The 23,852-nt window shown below is 49.8% G+C and overlaps 1 protein-coding gene across 4 annotated transcripts in view; it reads left to right on the forward strand.

The window, feature by feature from the left end:
* The window catches only part of DAPK2 (death associated protein kinase 2), a gene marked incomplete at its 3' end in the record, with an annotated part of 119,106 nt that overhangs the window by 89,623 nt on the left and 5,631 nt on the right, over positions 1 to 23,852 (forward strand). For 3 of the 4 annotated variants that reach the window (XM_079913266.1, XM_079913267.1, XM_079913268.1), the window contains 5 exons: positions 3,595 to 3,724; positions 9,235 to 9,283; positions 10,005 to 10,031; positions 12,881 to 13,033; positions 14,093 to 14,138. In XM_079913266.1, coding sequence (XP_079769392.1) covers positions 3,595 to 3,724; positions 9,235 to 9,283; positions 10,005 to 10,031; positions 12,881 to 13,033; positions 14,093 to 14,138 — 405 coding nt within the window. Of the gene's footprint in view, positions 1 to 3,594; positions 3,725 to 9,234; positions 9,284 to 10,004; positions 10,032 to 12,880; positions 13,034 to 14,092; positions 14,139 to 15,501; positions 16,093 to 23,852 lie in introns of those variants that run through there. The other variant, XM_079913265.1, reaches the window with a different exon arrangement.

Here is a 23,852-nt window from a genome sequence, read left to right on the forward strand (position 1 = left end):
AGGTGCAGGGTTTGATGGGAACTGGGGAAGTGGCGGGTGTGGGCAGCAGGGGGAGGCTCTCTGGAGGAGGTACTATTTTTGCTGAAATGTGAATGTGAATTAGCCAGGTTGGGGGTAGGGACAGTGCAGGGAGAGTGTCCCACGCAGGGGAGCAGTCACCTGCTGTGTGATAGGTTCTTGGGGTGGGGCAGGGGACAGATGGGACTCAGGTGAGAAAACATGGCCTTGTACGGAGGTTCTCACAAGCCAGTGGAGAGGCTGTTTCCCCTGGACTGTGGGCCACCGAGGTGAGAGGATGCGAGGCAAGGACGCTTCTCACTTCTTTTTTTTTTTTACATCTTTATTGGAGTATAATTGCTTTACAATGGTGTGTTAGTTTCTGCTTTATAACAAAGTGAATCAGTTATACATATACATATGTTTTCATATCTCTTCCTTCTTGCGTCTCCCTCCCTCCCACCCTCCCTATCCCACCCCTCTAGGTGGTCACAAAGCACCGAGTTGATCTTCCTGTGCTATGCGGCTGCTTCCCACTACCTATCTATTTTACGTTTGGTAGTGTATATATGTCCATGCCACTCTCTCGCTTTGTCACAGCTTACCCTTCCCCCTCCCCATATCCTCAAGTCCATTCTCTAGTAGGTCTGTGTCTTTATTCCTGTCTTACCCCTAGGTTCTTAATGACATTTTTTTTTCTTAAATTCCATATATATGTGTTAGCATACGGTATTTGTCGTTCTCTTTCTGACTTACTTCTCACTTCTTAGGGAGAATCTCCTGGGATTCTCCCAGGGATTCTCCAGGAATGTCTGGGAGAATCCTGCCTCCAATTGTTCCTCCTTCCTTCCTGTGGGGTCCCTGCCCCCCATCCCTACTGCCCCCCAGTCCTGGGGACCACCAGGGCTAGTGTGTCTGCCTCTGTCCACTGCGGCTTCCAGCCCTGTTCAGCGGGTTTTGGGTGGTGGTCAGGAGGACCCGGACCGGGCCCCTCAGCCCCAGGGAGAAGCCTCAGGGCCATTCCCAGGAAGAGAGAAGTTCCCAAAAGGTGGCTGAGGAAGGTGGTGGAATGGAGGGAGGAGAAGCCCCCTGCTCAGGAGATGGTGGGCAGCAGGGAGGGTTCAGCTCACCACATGGGGTGCCAGGATGCTTGGGGTCCCTGGGCAGCCACCGGAGGGCCGAGTCAGGGCACTGGAGGGGGCCCCAAGCCTGCATCCTGTGTCCTGACCTCCCCCTGCCCTCACTCTCCTTTCTGCAGAGTGTAAGGAACTGCCCTGCCTTGGGAAAGGACTTTGACACAGTTTCAAAATAAGTTGAGAGAAATCTCCAGAGGGGGAAAAGAATAAACACACTTTTAAAATGCAAAATGAAACATATTATATTTTTTTTTTAAAAAAAAGGAAAAAAAAAGGAGGGATTCCTCATCCAACTCACTTGAGTGAAAGTTTCCAGCCACTGTGAAGTGAGGTCACAGAGACCAGGGAGCCAAGAAGTTCGGGATGGGGACACCTGGGCTGTCTTCAAAGCAGATTCAGAATCAGTTCAGCCAACTTTTAGGGCCACCCTCCACCTGCCCCCCTCTGAGCTCTGCGCTGCGGGGGGCGGAGATGCAAAGACCTGAATCCTCCCTCCAGCCGAGGGTACAGTAGAGCATGGAGGACAGACATCGAGGACTGTCGGACAAGAGAGAGTGTGACAGCTGTCATAGCAGAAAGGTTCCAATGAGCATGAAGGGGCCCCAGGGGAGGGAGGGTTCACGTCTGTGGATGGGGGGAGAAGGCTCAGTGCTGCTGAGGAAAGGTTTCAAGGAAGAGGTGGACTGAGTTAGACTTTGAAGCCTAGCTAGGATTTCAGTGGGCCGAGATTGAGCAGAGGCTTTCCAGGTAGAGCAGATGATGAGAGCAAAAGTGCAAGGTGGGAAATTCTCCAGTACTTCGAGAAACAGGGACATTCAGTTTTCTTAAACACTTATTTATTTACTTATCTATTGATTTAAAACCGCTCTATTGAGATTTATATGTCCCCTAGCATGTAATTCACCCATTTGAAGTCTACAATTTACAAAGTTGCACAACTAACACTGCAATCAATTTTAAAACATTTTCATCACCCCCGAAAGAAACCCCGTACCTATTAGCAGTCACTCCGCAATCCCCTGGTCCTAGGCAACTCCTCATCTACTCTGTTTCTGTGGATTTGCTTATTCTGGATATCTTATATAAATGCAGTCGTATAATCTGCGGTTTTGGGCGACTGACCTTTCACTTAGCACCGTGTTTTCAAGGTTCACCCATGGTGTGGCATGGATCAGTACGTCATTCCTTTTTATTTTTTTCTCCGCCTTCATTCCTTTTTATGGCTGAATAGTATTCTGCTGTCTGGATATACCACATTTTGTTTGCCTACTCATCAGCTGATGGACATTTGTGTTGCTTCCACTTTGGGACTATTATGAATCTGCTGCTGTGAACATTTGTGTACCAGTTTTTGTGTAGATGCGTGTTTTCAAGGCATTCCATTTCGAATGGGATCTAGGACGGTCCTGGCGAGGAGCAGCAGGGAAGAAGATGAATCAGAGGGACTGCTCACCCTCTGAGTGCTCCGCGTGGTTGGGTGGGAGTGAGAAGGCTAGGCTCAGGATCCTGTTCTAGCCTCACTGGGAGCCTGGGCTGAGTGAGGCCAGGGCAGGGCTGTCCCCCTACATACACACACCACCCCCCACTGTTGTGTTAGATCTGGCAGCTGTTTTTTTTGTTTTTTTTTTGCGGTACGCGGGCATCTCACTGTTGTGGCCTCTCCCATTGCGGAGCACAGGCTCCAGACGCGCAGGCTCAGCGGCCATGGCTCATGGGCCCAGCCGCTCCGTGGCATGTGGGATCTTCCCGGACCGGGGCACGAACCCGTGTCCCCTGCATCGGCAGGCGGACTCTCAACCACTGCGCCACCAGGGAAGCCCAAGATCTGGCAGCTGTTTTACTGGGCTGGGAATAGTCTGGGCAGCTGGTATTTTCCCTGGAAATTAGGTGTTTTTTTCCTGTGTCCCACCGAGGGTCAATGTTAGTTAAACACATAGAGAAGTGTGAGCCACACCGTTAGTCTACAGGAGGGGAGTGTTGTCCACAGGAAGCTGACCGGCCAGGGGAAAGAGGTGGTCAGGAAGATGGAGGTCAATAAGCCATGTGTAAAGTGAGGCTACGTTGTAGTGCCCCTCCCCACCCACATACACCCAGAGAGGCAGTGGTTTTGTTTACAGGAAATGCTGCAAGTATCCCCCTGGCCCCATTTGACAGATGGGGAAACAGAGGCACTGCATTAAAGGGATCTGCCGTTCAGAGACAGAAACAGGATTAAAGCCAGAGTCTGGTTCTGCTGTCAGCAGCAGGTTTGGTAAAACCCAAGCCTTGCCCTTGGCGTTGTGGCTGGTTTTGAGTTCACAGGAGAAGACTGAGGACACAAAAACAAGAAAGTGTTTATGCTGTTTTGGTGTCCCAAAAAAGAACACCAAACCCCACCCCAAAACCAAAGCAAAAACATAAAATAGGGCTTTAATTACCATCTTTTCTTTTATCCCTTTTCTTCTCTTTTTTTGTTCTCCAGCCAGAAAACATTATGTTGTTGGACAAGAATATTCCCATTCCACACATCAAGCTGATTGACTTTGGCCTGGCTCATGAAATAGAAGATGGAGTTGAATTTAAGAACATTTTTGGGACGCCAGAATTTGTTGGTGAGTTTTAGGCCTGTTTCTCTCCCAACTGAGAATCTGGGATCAGGAGGTAGAGAAATCCCAGTAGTAAACCCTGTGTCTGGAGCTGTGGCCTATGGGCTGAGAGATGATGCCTTGGAGACTCCCTAGAAATCTAATGGGTAGGGAAGGAAGTGTCTCACTGGCCTCTGGATGAGGGTCCAGGTGCTGGCTTTGAGCACCCAGTGGGGCAGTGAGAGGCCAGGTGGGGCTAGAGGCCTTTGCAGAGTTAAATCCTCCCAGAGCTGGCTCCACTGCCTGCTCTTAGAAGAGATTATGAACATTTAAAATTACCTCGCCCTCTTGCATTCCCATAAACTCAACCTTTTCTGGAGTAGCTTTTGATTTCCTGAAAAAGAGAAGGGAAATCTTCTGCCAGATGCCAGATTCAGCTGCTCGCCTCTCCTGTGTGCCTGGCCTTCATTCACGCACAGGAGGCCCAGCCCCGGCAGAGCCCTGGCGGCTCTGTCTTCCCTCTGTGTCTCTCAGCCTTGGCCCAGGCCTGGTGGGACTTGCACCACAGGTCGGGGGGGAGGGGGGATGGTCATAAAGAAACAGCTTTGCAGAGGGGAAAGGAATGAAAGTTCAGAACCAACACCTCTCTGCTTTGGGAGTTGGAGTGGTCTTAGAGATGGAGGGAGGGAATGGTCTCCTCAAAGCCTGGGGGCTCAAACTTCTGATCACAGTCTAATCAAAAAGGAAGACGGGATGCGTCAGAACATCCACCCTGATAGATTTTCAGGCCACACATAGCAGCTCTGCAGCCACTGTGGAATGAAACTGCAGAGGCCCCACAGACCCCCTGGCAGGGAAACCTTGCTGTGTGCCAAACACTATGCCTGGTGCTCTACAGGCATTGTCCAAATTAATCCTTAGAGAATCTAATGAAGCAGGTTTAAAATATCTTCTCCATTAAGTGCCTTGTTTAAGGCAAAACAACCGGTAGGTGGTAGAGCAGAGATTCAAAAACAGATACATCCAACATCAAAGCCTGTGCTTTTTCCATTAGACCATGTTGTCCTCTATAAGAAGACCTTGCCCTCAAGGAGTGTTCAATTTAGTTTTGGAAACAAGACATCAAACCATCAAATAAGAGTGCTGAAAGGATGTTTTCAGGTCACCTGATCTAGTTTAAATGTGGACTTGGAGAGCTAGGGGATTTTACTTAAGGTCAACCAATGGTTATTCTCCACCTACTATACGACAGATATTAGGTACTGGGGACACAGTGATGGTAAGAAGCCACACTCAGACTGGCACACCCAGGGTCACACAGTGAGCTGGTGGCAGGGCCAACTTGAACCTGGGGTGCAGGTGTCTAGTCTCAAACTTTGTCCAGGATAGCAGTTGCTGCCGGCCATTCACATATGTGGTAAAAATGCATGTTTATTTAAGTTCATACCAAGTGTTGAATGATAATAAATGGTTCAACTAGAAATTCAGGGCAGTCATGGAAGAGGTGACACGAGACAGGATGTGGTTAAGTGTAAGGGGAGTGATATAGACAGCTCTGAAAGACTGTTCAGACAAGATATCCACTCTCACAAGGTCAGTGGGATCAGTCCTGGCCTTGAGTCAGTGAGGGACAAAGTGCTGTCGCTGTGGGTGTGGGAGGATCTAAGGGGGGTCGGGAAGGAACCAGAGCAGAGGAGGTGCACGTCCTGGGTTCAGAGGTACCGCAGCAGGGGTGAAGGGCCAGAATGAATGCATTTATCAGGGACCATTCACTGTCCACTCTAGATGGATCAGAGGGTTCACACGGGCTGGCAGTGTCAGTGGGATATTGATGGGCGGAGCCAGACTGTGGAGGGTTTTTCCCAGTGGTATACTGGTAAATGTCTAACAACCAGGTCTCAAAACAAAACAGAATACAACTCTAATTAGGTTGGATAGCATCTGCCAATTTCAACCTACCAACATGTTGTCACTGAATTCAGAGTTGGGCAAAGATACACACAGTTGACTCTTGTGAGGCAGTGTGACACAGCTCCAGCCCAGAACTGGTCTTATTTGCACCTTACAGATATACAGGGTGGTTTCTCTAAGCCCCTGACCCAATTATGATGACTTACTTTTCCCAAGATCCCTGAACACAGGTTATAACCACTCTTCCCTCTTCCCACCATTCTTTTGAAATTTTAACCTGAGACCAGGGTTAAAAAGTGTCAGCTTCTGGGAGTGTGGTGGACCAGGTCTTCCAAAAGGTCCTCTCACTACAAAACTGGATTCTTGAGACAAATATTATTTTTCATGCAATTCTGGACTCATAGGGAGTAAGATAAATCTTTAAGTGAAGTAACTCCTTCAGCATCACCTGTCCTACCTTGAAAATCGAGCGAAATGAACGTAGAGCTGGAGCTGTGAGCAACAAGAATACTCAATAGGAGGACCGCTCCTAAAGGCAAGTATACGTATCAGCATTTATCAGAGACTAGCGAGATTTAGATGTTCAAGGATGTAGGATATTAAAATTATCAGATGTTGACTATAAAATAAATGGAATGTATATAGAAATAACAGGTGGACTCACAAGAATGGGCAGGCAACAAGAGATTCAAAAATGACCGGGCAGATTTTTAAAAGAACCAGATAGAACTTTAAGAAATTCAATATATACTCGTTGAAATTTAAAACTCAGTGGATGGGGCAAACAGCAGATTATACATAGCTGAGGAGAGAATTAAAGAATTGGAAGACTGAGCTGGAAAAAATCAGCTAGAATACCACAGAGTGACAAAGATATAGAAATATTAAAGAGAGGATAAGTGGAATAAGTTTAAAATAAGAAGCCTCACATAGGTCTATTTGGATTCCCGGACGAGGGAATAAAGACAATACAGGAGCAATATCTGAATAGAATGGCTGAGAATTTTCAGATCTAATGTAAAAACATGCATCCCCAGATACAGAAAGGACAATGTATATCAATCAGAAAAAAAAAATCTATACCTAGACACATGATAGTTAAAGTATAGGGCACCAGATACAAAGAGACGATCTTAAAAATCAGCCAGAGAGAAAAGACAGGTTACCTACAAAAGACAAAAATTAACAAACAAAAACCAATAACCGGACTGACAGCATACTTCTCAAAACAACAATGGAAACCAATGTCCAATAGAATATAATCTCCAAAGAGCTGAGGAAAAATAAAAACCCCATAATTGTGGAGAAATTATATTTCAAGAATGAAGGTAAGAGATTCAGAAAAAAAGCAAAAACAAAAAAGAACAACAACAAAAAAGACAAAACAGTTAACCTCCAGCAGACCTTCATTAGTGGAACTTCCGAAAGATGTACTTCTGAATTAAGGAAAATGACTCTGAAGGGAGTTCTCAATGCAAGAAGTAATAGGAGCAAAGAAATCAGTAAAACATTAGACAAATATAATTATTTTCTTTTCTAGAGAATGATAACGATGATGCTGATGATGAAGCTTTAATTGTAGGACTGAAAAAAAGAACCAGAAATGGAAGAAAATAATGGTAGCTAGGACAGAGTACTCGAAATTAGTGTTCTAAGTTTCTTGTATTGTTAGAGGAGGGTCAAAATATTGATTTATGTTAGAATTTATTTGATATTCATAATAAAGTCTCAGGGGTAGCCATTACAAAAGTAGAAGCTGGGGAAAAAAAGAATAAGAAAACTAACAAAAAGCGATTTAAAAAAAAAAAAAGACAAGAAAGAAGATGAAAAGCACAGATGAAAATGGACAAACAAAAGCACCTGAAGGACAGAAATGAGTGTGTATGTATATCGAGCAGATGAGCACTAGAAAGTGAGCTGTGCTCCTCAAACTCTCTATGGTGAACCACTTGAAAAAAGTCTATCCTGGACTGCTTGTTCAGTAAGATACAATAAAAATAAATTCCTAGAAAAGTGATCACAGTTTGAGTGTCACAGCAATGTCAAATTGCTATGCAAGTCTCTAAATGCTTACTGTCAATTTCTGTACATATCTTGTCAGGACCGGTGACAGTCTGCAGAATGTTTACCTGCAGACTGCACTTTGAATATCACTGTCCTAGAGAAAGTCTTTCATGTGTGTCTCAGGAGACAGGTACAAAAAAGTTCCTAGCAATGTTTTTCCAATAAAAGATAATAATATAATAAAATAATAAGTGGAAACCATCCAAATGATCACCAAGAGAATGACTAGAAGATGATCTATATTCACACAAGGGACTATTATATAGCAGTGAAGATGAAAAACCATGGATGAATATTCAATGAACGCTAGAAGCATCATGTTGAGTGGGGAAAAAAAGTCAAGTGACGGTAGATCACATGCAGTATGGCATCATTTTTAGGAAGCTGAAAAATAAGCCAGGAGAGTGGTTCCCTGCATCTGGGAGGGTGGGATGGGGGCACATCCAATAGATGCAGAGGTTTTGATATTATTCTAGGTGAACAGACTTAGCCTTTCCCACTCCCCACCTTTTTCCATTCGTGGTTAAAAAGTCTCAATCCTTCTCCCTTCTCTAGTTATCATCCTCTCTTCTCTATTTCATCACCAAGGTTGTTTTTTTTTTTTTTGCGGTACGCGGGCCTCTCACTGTTGTGGCCTCTCCCGCTGCGGAGCACAGGCTCCAGACGCACAGGCTCAGCGGCCATGGCTCACGGGCCCAGCCGCTCTGCGGCACGTGGGATCTTCCCGGACCGGGGCACGAACCCGTGTCCCCTGCATCGGCAGGCGGACTCTCAACCACTATGCCACCAGGGCAGCCCCTCATCACTAAGCTTTTTTAAAGAGTCATCTGCACCCTTATCTCCACTGCCCACACTCAGAACTCTCTGGGCACTGCAGTGAGTGTGAAATTCAGCACTTGCTTCCCAGGGCTTATGGGCTTGATCACCAGGCACCATTGGGTCCTCTTCTGTCCCAGGTAGAGTCTTCTTTCCTAGACTCTGCACCTTCTCCTGGTCGTGGCAGCATTCGCACGGCTCCTGTTTCCACCTGTGTGATGGCTCTGGCCCACCCCACCCCCACCTCCAATACCCAGCCCCTTCCTGGACACCTTCCTCTGGATGCCCCTCGGGTGCCACAGGCTCATCACCTCAGTGGCCACCAGAACGTCCTCCTGCTCCTCAGGTGGGACTTGCCCTCTTTCAGACAGACTCAGAGGAGCGTGGATTCCCTCTCTGCCTCCTCTTCTCCTCCATCGCCTTCCAGGGCTGACCTGACTGGTTTCCAGTGGAGAGTTCTCAAGCAGGTTTTGTTCTAGGCCCCATGGTCCCCTCCCGCATCTTCCTCTCCCCACTCTCCTCTTCCTTTTCCAGGAGTCCCTTTGTCCCGTCTTCCTCACCTTCAGGATACAAGGCAGCTCCCTTCCTCAGAATCCTTAGAGCCAGATTAACCCCATCGGCCTCTCTGATTCTCCTTAGTGAGGATTCAGGATGGAAACATTTGGCAACAGATTCCCTCAAATTCCTTACGATCCTCTCTTCTCATTTTCATACCCCTGCTGACTCTTCAACATGGCTTCTTTCAGCTCCAGAAATTGTGAACTATGAGCCCCTGGGCCTGGAGGCTGACATGTGGTAAGTTGTACAGGCCGCCCAGGTGGCCCAGACCCCGGCTCTGGCTGACATCCCCCTTGACCGTGAAAACCTCTTCCTTCACACTGACCTTTCAGAGCCCCTGGCTCTTCTGGGTGTGCTGGACGTGCGGCCAGTTAGCACACGGCCGAGGCAGAGAACGAGGGGAGAGGTGAGGCTGGAGGTGCAGGCTCACCTGAGGCCTGCTGCAGCCACGATAAAGATGATAGTGACGGTAGCTCATGCCACCGGTCAGCCAGGTGATTACCGGGAGCCTCATGTTCGAGGTGCTGTGCTGTGCTGGGCCGGGGGAGACCGCGGTGATGGCTTCTCTGCACAGATGGGGCTCATTTCACGGGAGCCACGCTCTACAGTTGGCCAAGCAGCTTGATCACGTGGTTTTCTAAAATCCTCCCAGTGGTCCTGTGAGGTAGTTCTCAGTATCCTCATTTTAAGAGGAGAAAGAGGCTCAGAGGTGATCATCGCAGCCTGCGTGTGCAGGAGTACCTGATCTTGAACCTGGGTCCTTGGACTCAACGTCCAGGGCTTGATGACTCCAAAGAAGTCCCAGGCTGCTGCTGAAGAGTGGGGTGGGGAGGGGCGTGGGACTTGAGATGGCATCCAGGGGCTGCCGTGAAAGGGCCCTCAGAACCGCGTGGGGAGTCCCTTGCTGGTCTGGGATGACAGCCACGCAGCCCTGACGCGACGGTTCTTTGTTTTACAGGAGCATTGGCGTCATCACCTACATCCTGTGAGTATCCCTGATCCCGGGGCTCTGACCCAGCTCAGATCCAGGGGGCAGCTGGAGGGATGAGAGGGGGCAGGCAGACAGACAGACTGACATTTCCCGATTGCCCACCACGACCAGATGTGTTAGAGCCACACAGCAAACCTGAGGCTAAGTGCTCTCAGCTCCATTTCATACATTGACCCTGGGCTTGGGGTTGGGCAGGAACCCAGGAGAGCAGCCTGCAGCCCTCCATCCTGCACAGACTGTGTCTGCATCCCTCCTGTGGTCGGGGGTCCACCGCTCAGCCTCACCCGGACCCAGGTTTCCTGTGGAAATGTCAGTTTTCACTCCGAAGCCTTGGGACAGCCCTCAAGCTGCCATGCCCTTGCTGACCCTGCCTCTTCTTTCTCTGCCTTTCCCCTGCCTTTCTCAAGATCCCTTTTCCTCTCACATTCTCTCTCTTCCCTTTTCCCCAGAGTCTCTCTTTCCTGCCACTGAAGTATTAAGTGCTTAAGCAGAGATTTCCTGCATCGGGTAGTGGACTGTCACTTTCCATCTCTGTGGCCTGGGGCAGAGACTGAATCTCTGGGCCTGTTTTTCTCATCAGAAAAGTAGGAATCACAAACTTCCTGCCATGGGTGTGTTGTGAGGGTTAAATAAGCCGATGTGCAAACTTCCCGGCACTGCTCAGACACAGACTCGGCTGATTACTTGGTGTTCATCAGTACTTCCCAACTGTTTCCTCTCACAGCACTCCTGGAAAATGGTATTTTTATGGCACTCTGGGTAAGAGGCAGCCCACAGCCAGAGGGGATGAAGGATGGGGCACCAGCACTCAACTCTCTCAACATCCCTGTAAAGCATCCCTCTGGCTCCCCTTGGACTGGGAGCTCTGTGCGATGTGGTAGACACCTCCCGCCACCCCCCACCCCGCCTATCCTGTCCCCCGAGCTGCAGCAGCGGGTCTCAACCCTGGCTGCACGTCAGACCTTTCAATATCTACTGTGGCCCAGGCCCCACTCCAGATCTATGAAATCAGAATCGCTAGGAGCGTGGTCTAGGCATCAGTATTTTTTAAAAGCCCTGGAGGAATCTGAAGGAGGAATTTGCAGAGAGAGAGAATTTGCTGCATTGCTGTATAGTTCCAGACTAGAGCCAGAATATTCAGATGTTGACTCTTGACACCTTGATATCTTCAGAACTCTGATTTCCATATTAAAAGAGTATGGAATTCCAGTGTCTCCAGGGCACACGATCTTCTTGTAGCTCATTGAATTCCGTACAGGTTATTGGCTGCCTGCTTCATGGTGGGCACTGTGCCAGGCACTCAGGATACTACCTGAAGGAGAATCTGTCCTGCTTGCCTGGAGCTCCCTGTGTGTGTGGGAGACACCGGACAGCGCACTCTTACCCAGTGGGACCAAGGTTATCCTTTAGGTATGAACATGGCTTTGTGAGACACAGATGGGAGAGCCACTGGTTTGCTGGGACTGCAGAAGGTTTAATGGGAGAGGGGGAGGGGGAGACAGAGAAGAGTGAGAGATTGATTTGAACTGGGCTGGAAGGAATGAGATGAATTCTCCTGGTGGAAAGGGAAGGAAGGGCTGTCCCAGCCGAGGAAGGGAGCGGTGAGCTTGGTAAGTGTGGTGAAATATATGGAGCGTGTGGACCAACTTCTGATGCCTTGATCAGGAGTTCAGATGTGATTCTATAGAAAACAGGGAGTCATAGAGGGTTCTTTGTGTGCTAACAATGACAATAATAATGACCATCGATTCCAGAGTTCTTAGTATGGGCCAGGACTGCACGGAACAGTCTCTATATAGTTATTCTTCAACATTTTATATATACTTATTCACAACAGTCATGTGAGGTGGAGACTTTTCTTTTCTTCAGGTTACAGTTGAGGAAACTGCAGCTCAGGGAGGTTGAGTAACTCTCCTAGGTTCATACATGAGTGGCAGAGCTGGGATTCAAATCCACGATTGAAATATCAGATTTTTTTTTCCAGGGTACCTTGCTTTCACTATCCCAAGAATGTGTCAGTGGAGATAGGGATGACCTTTAAGAGGTATTTAGGAAATGGAACCAATAGAAATGGTGAGGGAACCATTCTATTCCTCTATGATGAGGAAGAGTCAAAGATGCTGTGTTTCTAGCTTGGGTACGTTCAGGAAGTGACATCATTAATCGAGGCAGGGAGCACATGGAGGGTAAGGGTAGGGCACAGGGACCTCTGGGACAATGGCACATCTGGATCATGAGTCAGGAGACAGTAGATTCAGGAGTCACTACTGGAACAACGCATTCCCCACAGACCCTGCAGGGGAACAGCACTCACCCTTCCAGTCCCTAATGGCCCATCTATTGCTACACCTCTCAGGCTTTGCTCAAGCTGCTCCCTTAGCCTAGAAGACCCTCCAGCTCCTTCTGTGACTGCTGACAACCTCTTCATTCTTCAGGACACAACTGATGCAAATGTCAGCTCTCCCATGAAGACTGCTCTGGGCCTCCCCTCTGTCCTGTGCTCCCACAGCCCTTTTTCTGGCCTTATGTTTTATTCTGTGCTCTGCTGGAGATTATGAAGAGCCAGGTCTCTGTATTTGTCTCCCCTCCCCTTTCGAGTCCCTTGAAGACACGGTTTCTCTCTATCACAGGTACTTCTCTCTGTCACAGGAGCTCCATAAGGTGTATTCAATTGGACTCATTTGAAGAGTTGCTGACTGGTCCCCTCGCCCCCCAGAGGGGGCAGCAGGGTTGCGGGGAGCTTCCCATGCCCACGCAGCAGTACGAGTCAGGGTTCCCGGAGTCCGTCACCCCCACTTGCATCTACTTTCCCACAGTCACGTGTGTCCTCTCTGTGTGCCCAGCCTCAGTGGAGCATCCCCTTTTCTGGGAGACACAAAGCAGGAAACACTGGCAAATATCACAGCAGTGAGTTACAACTTTGATGAGGAGTTCTTCAGCCAGACCAGCGAGCTGGCCAAGGACTTCATTCGGAAGCTTCTGGTCAAAGAGACCCGGTAAGAGAACAGAGGAGGGCACTGGCTTCTCAGGTACTGACCCTCTCCTGCCACCTCTCCCAAAGCCGTGTCCGTCTGTCCCTGCTTTGCCGTGGGCTATCATCGACCATTGTGGTCTAATCTGGGCAGGTGCTGAGGAGTGTGGACTGGTCAAGACTTGGCATTCATCTTGTTTCCTCAAGTCGTTCTGGTTTCTTTTCCTGCTGAAATGCAAATAACTCTGTGTGTGTGTGTGTGTGTGTGTGTGTGTGTGTGTGTGTGTGTGTGTGTGTAGAAGTCAGCCTGGGTTTCTCTAGGGCTCATGATCTTTTGCGGTCTGTCCCAAAGGCACCTGGAACTAGGATTCAAAAAGGAAAGTGGCAGGGTTTTCAAGTCAGTTCAGGATGGGAGTGGGCGGAAGTGGGCCCAGAGGGGTCAGAACAGTGGGAGAATAGGAGACCTGCTAATCCCACACCTTCTGCAGGGCGCAGGGTGAGCCCCGTGGCTGTGCGATCAAAGAAGGAGATGGGCAGGGGCTTATAGGGTGCTGGGTACCCAGAGCACGGCCTAGATGAAGCAGAGATAAGGTCCACAGACTTTAGAAGACCATATCCTCTTGGTCCCACAGATTTTAGAGAGGGGCAGAGCGGGGTCCTCTAAAGTACAGGGGCCCAATTTCCCTATTGAAGATCAGTGCAAGGTGGGATGGGATCACCCTACGTGGGTACAGAGCAGGGAAGGGCAGAGAGTGGATCTGGGAGGCAAACAGAAAAACAGAGACCAAAGGTTTTGCGGTGGAGAGCATTTATGACTCTTGCATAGTGTAGTGTCGGCCCCTTCAACTCTGGGACCAAAGATGAGGGTTTATGTGATGTCATTTTATTGAGGTGTCTTCCTGGACCACTTTCTCTGGAATGCAGAGAATGCAGCCAGTTCCCCATCCACCTCTGCATCCTTTATTATTCTAGTTTGATGGCAGTAGTTGAAGAATGCCAAAAAGGAGGTCTAAGAAGAGTGAGAATGGAGACTGTTGCTCTCAGCTTCTCATGGACCATCACTGTTTTCTGATCCTCGTTGCAGGAAACGACTCACGATCCAAGAGGCTCTCAGACACCCCTGGATCACGGTAAGGGCACAGTGGTGAGTTCCAGCGAGCAGTTCCCTGCTCTGTCGCCAGGGCTGCCTGGGGCGGCCGGATGCAGGGGACCTATGGAAAGGCCTTTGCTTGAAACACTGACCCTCAAGCACAGACGAAAGCTAGTTGGGGGCTTCCAAGGGTCTGGACTTGTTCAAATAGGTCTACAAGTTTAAGTTTCTATTTCACGTGTTCAGGTGACTTATGAAACGAAACCTTCACAAATGTCAGTTGAACTCCATGTTCTTTGGGCCCATCTTACAAAGGGTTCTTTGTCAGAGGACACGTCACTGTCATTCTCAAAGCAGAAATCAGGACTCCTCAGTTGTAGAGAGAGATCAGTGACAGTTAAAAACCTCAACTTTGTAACCGGGGCTCCTTGTTTCTGACTTTCGAAGTTCTGAGTAAAGGATGACACTCAAACCGGTCACTGGCTTCCTCAGGCCCCTGGAGGCTTCAGGGAATGGGGCTCTGAGGTGGAGGCCTGCTGGGAGAGAGAGGCAGCCACTCCTTAGGGCAGTTCCATTCTCTCTGGGGAGGGTGGGGACACAAAGGTGACTCCCTGCCTAACCCGCCTTGTAACTGGGCTTCCAGCGGCTGGGTTTTCAGAGGGCCTTGCAGTCTAGGCACAGTAAAGTGCCCGTGAAAAGCACTTTGGCGGGATAGGGATCAGGAGGGTGGGATTCTGGCCCTAGTTCTGCTGACTGATGAGATGTGTGCTCCCAGGGATGTCACCAGACTTCCCATTCACTGAAATTGTTAGATGGGAGAGCTGGCGAGGATGATCTGAGGGTGCAGATGAGAAGGGGCAGAGGGCCACGGGAGATGGAGAGCAAGGAGGGCTGGAGTGCTCTGGAGAAGGCCAGGTTCATCTGCTTGTTGAAGGATGGGGAAGGCCAGGGGCCCTCCAGGTTTGGGCCCAGACCACAGAGCTAGGGAGTCTGGTGGGCTGCCTCCTAGCTCAGCTTGCCGAGTGTTGCCAAGGCCCAGGGAGCCCCCAGCTTCCCCCCCTCAGCCATGGCCTTGTATGCTTCCGCCCTTGAGTGGATGCCTGCAGAGTCCTGGCTCTAGCCTGCTTGTCTGTGCGAGCTCCCTTAAATGCTGTGCGTGTGGAGACCCTCTCTAATGGCCATGGACCACCCTGCCCTGAGATGAGCGTGCACGCAGCACCCATCCTCCTCCACCTGACCTTTCTTACGGTCTGTGTGGGTGATCCTTCCGCCCCGGTCCTCCCGTGGCCTGGCGCATGCAGTGAATGCAAAGAGGCTGCTCGTGTGCCGTCTGCCTGCACCTTGGACTGCCCTTGGAGCGGACGTCAAAGTAACTCTGGCCCTTCTGTCTAAACACCCCCTAGTCCAAAGGAGAGATCAGAACCCCTGAACAGCGCAAGGCAGAGCCCGCCCAGCTGAAGACCGAGCGCCTGAGAGAGTACACCCTCAAATGCCACTCAAGCATGCCCCCCGACAACACCTACGTCAACTTCGAGCGTTTTGCCTGTGTGGTCGAGGACGTGGCTCGGGTGGACCAGGGATGCCGGGCCCTGGCGGGGGCCCGTGACACCATCCAGGACGATGTGGAGACCTTGGTCTCCATCTACAATGAGAAGGAGGCTTGGTACCGGGAGGAGAGTGAGAGAGCCCGGCACGACCTGTCCCAGCTCAGGTACGAGTTCCGCAAAGTGGAGTCCTCGAAGAAGCTCCTGCGAGAGGACATCCGGGCCACGGGGTCCCGCCTCGGGAGCACAGCCAGGAAACTGGACCATCTGCAGGCGCAGTTTGAAGCCCTGGCGCAGGAGCTCTTGGCAGACTTACAGTGGCTCCAGGAACTGGTGGGCGGCTTCCAGCTGGAGAGTGGGAGCATGGACAGCCCCAGCTCCGTGTGTTGCCAGGACTCTAGTGAGTGCCTAGGGGAGCTGCTCAACAGATCATGCAGTGAGGAAGTCTAGGCCAGCTTGAAGCTCTGAGCACCAGAATCGAGTCAGGAGTGCATCCTGGATGGTTTGCTGAAGCCCGTTCCCGACTGCCCTGCCAGGGCATCGACTAGAATTCTCCTGCAGGGGTGTGTGTCTGTAGCATAGCCTTCCACCCTCTTCCCAGAATGCAGAATCACGGAGGGGCTGGCTAGTTACCCATTCTGTACCTCCTCGCACCAGCCTGGTTTTCTGGGAGGGTGGCTGGCAGGGCAGCTAAGCTGTTAAAACGATTGAGGATGAACACCCGTCAGTGTACCCTCCTACAGAGGGAGGATGGCTGGCCCTGGAGAGATACCTGATAACTGATTTGTAATAATGGGTTTGTTCACATCTCGCTTCCCGCCTCGTAGATTGCAGGTCTTGGGTAATATTCTAGTTAACTAGGGATAACAGTCAGTTGGCTTGGTGCTTTCCTGCTGCTGAAGGAGGGATTCTGAATGCACAGAGAAAAGATTACTTTTCATTTATTATTGACTTTTCACTGACCAAGCATTTATGGCTTTGATCCTTAAAGGAACCTGTGAGACAGGAAGGTAGGTGGTATTATGATTGTTGTTACTGTCATTTCCATGTAACTGAAGAGGAAATTGACCTCCAGAGGGAAAATGACTGAGGTTCATTCATAGCTAGTTGATACGCATGCAACAGAAACCCAGGATGCCCGACTCTAAGATGAAGTATATGGGAAGAAATAGGCTTTACTGTAAAAATCCACGTTAATATTAAAGTTCAGATCCCAGAGGTAAAGTAAGCATTTTCATGTATTTTGCCAAGTCAGGTGGAAGCCTTATACCTTCAGGCAATTGTCCTAAGAAGTGTGTCCTAGAAGGCACGCAGTTTATCGTTCCCATCCAGCTGTGTCCCTGTCTGAAGATCACCTGCAGAATAGGAGGGAAGGGGCAGCATCTCGCCCTTCTCCACTTCCCGCCTCTGGCTAAGGGCTCCAATCTCGTGTTGGGAATGAAGGCCAGAAAGGACTCAACAAGCAGGTTCCTTTTCTCATGTCCCTAAGGTCTGAAGAGGGTGGACATTAAGATTGGGGAGCCCAAGGCTCAGTGCTCCCTTCCTGACCTCAAGCTGTGCACACCCCTCCCTGAGGACTGGATCATCTTGTCTCCCTTTTCCCGGAGGAGGGGCCAGCCAACTAGCTCACAGAGAACGAGTGTGGAGTGTGGGCCCAGTGCTGTGCTAGAAGCTTGGGGGTGAGGGAACAGATCGTATCATTTCAAAGTGCCTTCACAGACTCACAAACCCCCCATCAGATAGGTGGGGTAGGTGTTATTCCCAATTTGGAGCTGAGGAAACAGAGAGGATGTGATTTGCCCAAGGTCACAATAGTGGCAAAAGTGGAGACTTTCTGATGATGTCCGTCGCTCCTTCTGCTTCCCCTAACTACCCCAGTCTCCAAGAATTTACTCTCTGCTGTGGGGCAGGTTACACCAAGACACATCCATCTATGCATTCACAAAGAATTTCTAAGCACCTATCTACTGCCAGGCATTCAGCCTGGCCCCAGGGATACAATGTTGAGTGAAAACAGGCATGTTTCCTGCCCTCACGAAGTTTGCAGTCCAGTAACGGATTCCAACATTCATCAAGAACATTCTGCAAAGGTAGAACTGCAGCTGGGACCTATGCAATAAGAGAAGGATGCAGCACTGCAGGAGCCTGCAGTGGGGGATGATGTAGTCAGGGAAGGCATCCCTGAGGTGGTGACGCTGGAGCTGAGATCAGCTAAGCAAACCAGGGAGAAGGTAGTGCTCCCCACAGAGCTGTCATGCCAGGGCTCTGTGCTGGGAGGGGGCCTGGGAGCTGAAATTGCTCAGACAGGAAGAAAGCTGGAGGGGAGAGAATAGAGTATGGCGTGGATGGGGCTGGAGAGAAGACAGGACCAGCAGGGCTTTGCTGTATTAAAGAGCTCTGCCTTCACCCCAAGAGTCATGGGGAGCCATGAAGGGCGCCAGGCAGTCAACAGCCTGACGTGCTGGTGGGGGCAGGGATGCCCAGTGAGCAGCACAGATGGGGAGTGGTTTAGGATGAGGCATGAGATTGTGATCCCATGAAACCATTTCTTTAAAATCCTACCTCTAATTCTATTCGCATGCTGGATCGCTTCAAATATCATATATAACATTTGTAACAGAAACTTTTTTCATCCACTGTAAGAAAGCATATTTTCATCAAATGTAAATGCATCTTTATGACGCCAAAATAAAGAAAAAAAAGCCCAGGATGGGAAGTCCAATAGGAGATTCCACATACAAAGCTGGGACACCCTCACTGAAAGGGTAAATGGGAAATAAAGCCACCAGGCAGGAAGGGGAGGCAAGGGAACGTGTGTGTCTCAACCTTGACACTGGGTAGAGGGATGGAAAAATCCTCCACTGAGAATAGGAGTCCCAGGTCCATGGTACTCGTGCAGGTTTGCTTTCTGTATTTGCACAATCAGTGGGATCCAAAAGAACCTCAAAACAAGTGAATAAACAAAACAACAACAACAAAACAAAAACAAAAGAACCTCGAGCAGAGAATCTAACATCAAACAGTTTGAGGCTGGGTGGCCCCAATGGCTGGCAGAATCAGTGTGGTCATCTTCCGGAACACCTGCCTTCACTTCAGACCGACAGTAAGGATATGATGCCACTGTTTGGGAGTTAAGTCCTGATTTCAGAGATCCAAAAATGTGCATCTTGGAATCAATGGAAGATGGCAAAGGCCTGTTCCCTAAACCCTGTCTGGAAGAACTGATAACAAAAGACCCCTCTACGAGCTCTCCAAGAATTTTGCTGCCCTGTTACAGGACATGATATACCCATTTGGCATAAGGCACTGCAAAGATGAAAGGTCCCTTTGGCCAAGTCAACAGGTTTCCTAAGGAAAGGAAGCCCCTGACTGAGCAACTCAGGACAAACTTTCTTGTGAAGGTCGAAATAAAATGCAATAAAGTAGTAAGATGTGGATGATGATTTGAATTAGGGAGACTGGGAAAAGGGAGAGAGAAGTGGTTATTTTAGAATCCTGGCATCAGCTTCACATTGTCCATACTGGTGGGTCCTCAGACGTGAGCCACCCGACACCCTCTTTTTACAGGATTTTACAGGACAGGATTTGTCTAGAGTCCCCCAGCTAGTCAGCCCCAGAGCTGGGGTCAGAACCCTAAGTGGTTTTCCTCGCAGTAGTGGAATCGTCTTCTCTGTGTTCGTGTCCAGTCGTGGGTAACAACTTGTCATTTAGATGTTTTATGAACAGACTCTTTTATGTACTAAAAGTTTCCAAAGACAAAATGAAGTGAAGTGAAAAATGCCCCCCAAGTCTTTCAGGGAAATCAGAGGAGATTGTGACCTTCCTCTGTCACCTGGCTGGTCCAACTCCCATCACCCTTTGGCAGCAGAACCTGATGCCAAGGGGAGCCTAAGGAAGCCTGTGGAATGCCCAGCCAGAGGACCTGCTAGATTCCTCCCCACACGCCCACAGCTGGCATTTTAACAGAGACATGAAGGACAGGGCAGGGCAGGGCCGATGGTGGCGGGATGGGGTGTTTCGTTGGTACCTAGACGGATGAAGACCTGGGGGACGCCGCTCTGTGGGCCGGCCCATCTACCGTCACAGAGGATCCTTTCATTCACCAGGCTGTGAATGAAAGGTCAGCCGCTGTGCTCTGGGCAAATGCCATCCTGGGGAGCGCAGGGTGAGCGTGGACATCTTCCTGAATAGCGATTCCCAAGGAGGCTGGAGAGTCGGTGCCTGGGGAAGGCAGCAGTCTGTCCCTGCTCTGAGGCAGAGGCATGCCGCACACGATTACCCTTTTGCGTGGGGAAGGGTGGAGATGGCGTGATAACGTGGTAACCGGTGATTCTGCAGATGCAGGGTGCTGGCAGTGAAGGGATGGAACAGAGGAATAATGGTAGGAGAAGCCAGAGTCTCCTCTGCGAACCCCTTCCCTGTACCAGCCACCCACCTCTCCAGGTGATCTTGAAGGCGGCGACTCCCCACCTCACTCCATCAGGCAGGGCTGTGGGCCCTTGTGGGAAGTGGCTGGGTGCTCAGCTCCCACCCCCACTGGCAGCCTCTGTACATGTCTGTGGAACTGAATGGCCTTTTCTGCTTTGTCTGTGAAACTCTTGGCCTGTGGAGAAGATTCTTTGCCCCTGGAGAGGAGACCCAGCAGTGGGCATATTTGAGGAGCAGAAGAGACCAGTTCATTGAACAAACACTGACTGTGCTCTGGCTCTGGAGGGAGGTGACAGATAAGGACAAGACAACCCCTGAATAGAAGACTCACTGTCTGGGACAGATGGGGCCCCAACCAACTGGGAGGTGAGGAAGGCCATGGTGAGTGAGAAAACAGGAGTACCTAATATTCCAGAAAACAGGAGGGAGACGAACTCTGACTGAGGAAGGGTAAGAGGGGTGGCAGAGGGCAGAAACATTCTCGGGGGGGGGGGGTCTTGCCCCCAACACTCCCCTCCAAGCTGTAGCCTTGTGGGGAAGGTACCAGGCAGAATTTGGAGGGATATGGGGATGAGCCCAGCTTGGTGTCAGGAACCTGGAGCTGTCAAATGGAGATTAAAGGGAAGGAGGTTACAGAGATTTAAAAGGGGGAGACTTTCTGTTTTTAACTTTTTGTTATGGGGGATTTTCAAAACTTGCACCAAAGTATTGAGAATGGCAGAGTGAATTCCACCTACCCGTTACCCAGCTTTGAAGTAATTTAAAGCAAACTTCGGACTGTACCTCATAAATTCTTCAGCAGGAATCTCTGATAGGGAGTTTCTTTTTCCTATGACCCCTGCGCCATTATCACACCTGACAAAATCAAGAATCATTACTTATTATCATCTGGATACACATTCTGGAGTCACATGCCCCTGCTTTTCTTTTCTTTTTTTTTTTTCCTGTATCGGCAGGCGGACTCTCAACCACTGCACCACCAGGGAAGCCACCCCTACTCTTCTTAAGGGTGTCCTGTTATACGCGGTTTGTTCAAATCAGGATCCAAACGCAGACCGCACATGGCAGTTGGATGTTATGTCTCTCAAGTCTCTTCAGTACAGGAGGGAGAGCTTTTGAAGCTTTTCCTGGGGATGAAAACTTGCTCAGAAAACTGAAGGTCCCGGGGAGAAGATTAAAAGTGAGAGTGTCTCTATGCTGAGACCTAACTCAGAAAAGTAAGGCTGGGTTAGGCAAGGAAAGGGACATTCTTACCTCTTTGCATTGGCTTGTTCAGTGTAGGGACAACCTGCAGGAACACAGCCTCTCTGCAGCTCTCCCCACCCAGGCATAAGGAGGTAGAGACTCAGGCCCCTATAAGCCTCACGTGCTCCTTTCCTGGTTAAACAGGGAGGTAAGGCCAGCAGGGCCCAGGCTCCAGCCAGCAAAAGGAAGAGGCGGAGATGCCACGTACAGAGAGATGCCACTAAGGAAGATGAAGGAGCGAGGCTCAGAGAGACAGTCCTGGGCACGAGAGGAAAGTGGGTGCTCATGTGTCCATGGCTTTCAGTGGAGGATGGGGCTGGAGTAGTGACTCAGATGGAGGTTCGAAAAGTTGCAAACTGTTGGCAGTTTGTAGAGGAGGCCTGATGTTTATTTATTTATGATGTTATTTTATTTTTTTAATAGATCTTTATTGGAGTATAGTTGCTTCACAATACTGTGTTAGTTTCTGTTGCACAACAAAGTGAATCAGCCATATGCATACACATGTCCCCATACCCCCTCCCTCTTGCGTCTCCCTCCCACCCTCCCTATCCCACCCCTCTGGGTCATCGCATAGCACCGAGCCCATCTCCCTGTGCTGTGCCGCTGCTTCCCAGCAGCCAACTATTCTACATTCGGTAGCGTCTATATGTCGATGCTACTCTCACTTCGCCCCAGCTTCGCCCTCCCACCCCATGTCCTCAAGTCCATTTTCTATGTCTACCTCTTTATTCCTGCCCTGCAACTAGGTTCATCAGTACCATTTTTTTTTAGATTCCATATATATGCATTAGCATACGGTATTTGTTTTTCTCTTTCTGACTTACTTCACTCTGTATGACAGACTCTAGGTCCATCCACCTCACTACAAATAACTCACTTTCGTTTCTTTTTATGGAGGCCTGGTATTTAGAGAACGTCTTTGGAGTGCCTCTTCTGGAAAGCCAGGGTCTGTCTTTATGCCTGGGAGGAGGGCTGCTGCTTCATCTCCCTGCCCTGTGGATGTCGGTGCTGCCTAGCTCTCCCCAGTGGACTTTTTCAGAGACACTTGCATCTGCATGAACAAAACCTGACTTTAGCCACAGCGTTCTGTCTTCTTTTCTCCCTTCCCAACATTTTTCTGAGACACCAAACATGCTCCTAGGAGCCTGGTCAAAATCGCCCACACTCTCTGGTATCGCTGAAGGACCACAAGGCTGGAAGGTGGGCACTGTTTGTCTGCAGAAAGGGGAGGGTCAGGAGAAGGCGGAACAAGCTCTGTTGCCTCTCACACCCTGAATTTAATCCAAAGTGTTGGTGCCACATTTCCTTCTGGGAACTGATCTCACTGCAGAATTTATGTCTCTCTGCCTTCATGCCTAGATGACCACAGTGTCAGCGCTTGGTGAGCCTCTTAGCAACCAGCAAGGCCCATTGATTGGGAAAGGCCAGCCTGACAGGTTTATAGCCTCTTCCTCAGAGTTCCTGCTGTTTTGTGTAGCATATAGACAGGGCCCTAGAAGTAACTGCATCACCTCCCATGAATGGTCTCTGGGAATGGTCCGATGTGATATTTTAGTTGGGCATCTCTGCTCAGTGGCTGGCACTGCTGGACCAGTTGGAAGGTGGGATTCTCACTAACAGGACTCCCCGAGCCTGCCTGTCAGCCTTCCATATGTGGGGTTTAGCCATCTCTCGCCTCACAAGGGTGTCAATCAGTTAGTAGACAAAAAGAGGTCCCTTCACTCCCAGAGTCTACTAATTCCAGCTCATCAAACTGTCCAAGTGAAGTGCAAGAGTGTCCCTTGCAAGGGTTCGACTTGAAGGTGAATTGCAGACATTTGTGAAGTTAGAGGTAGAAATGTTCTGTGGGCTGGGAAGGCAGGATGCCAGTCACCTTGGGAAGGAGAGACTAGTTGCTGAGAGGTATGGGGAGGTGGAATTAACAACAAGTAAATAAATATGGAATAAAATGTCAGGTAGTGACAGGTGCTATGAAGAACTGGGGCAGAGGCACTGTGAGTTGCATGGGGCAGCTGGGTGCTATTTTATACAGGGTGGTCAAGGAAGGCCTCCTGAGGAGGTGACATTTGAGCAAAGACCAGAACAAGATGACAAAGTAAATACACTAAGACCCGGAGACCTTGGGTTCCTGGACCAGCAAGCAGACGCATGCCATGAAAGCCACAGGGACAGGAAGGAGATGGGGAGAAAATCAGGTTACAGAGGGACCCAGATGATACAGGGCTTGGGGTTCTTGGTGAGCCTGTTGGGTTCTATTGAGAGTGCCCAGAAGCTGCTGGAAGGTTTTTTTTTTTTGCGGTACGCGGGCCTCTCACTGCTGCGGCCTCTCCCGTTGCGGAGCACAGGCTCCGGACGCGCAGGCCCAGCGGCCATGGCTCACGGGCCCAGCCACTCCGCGGCATGCGGGATCCTCCCAGACCGGGGCACGAACCCGTGTCCCCTGCATCGGCAGGCGGACTCGCAACCACCGCGCCACCAGGGAAGCCCTGCTGGAAGGTTTTGATGCCAGGAAAAGGCAGGCTCAGCACAGATCA

The sequence above is a fragment of the Stenella coeruleoalba genome (assembly GCF_951394435.1).
Source record: "Stenella coeruleoalba genome assembly, chromosome: 2".
NCBI lineage: Eukaryota > Metazoa > Chordata > Mammalia > Artiodactyla > Delphinidae > Stenella > Stenella coeruleoalba.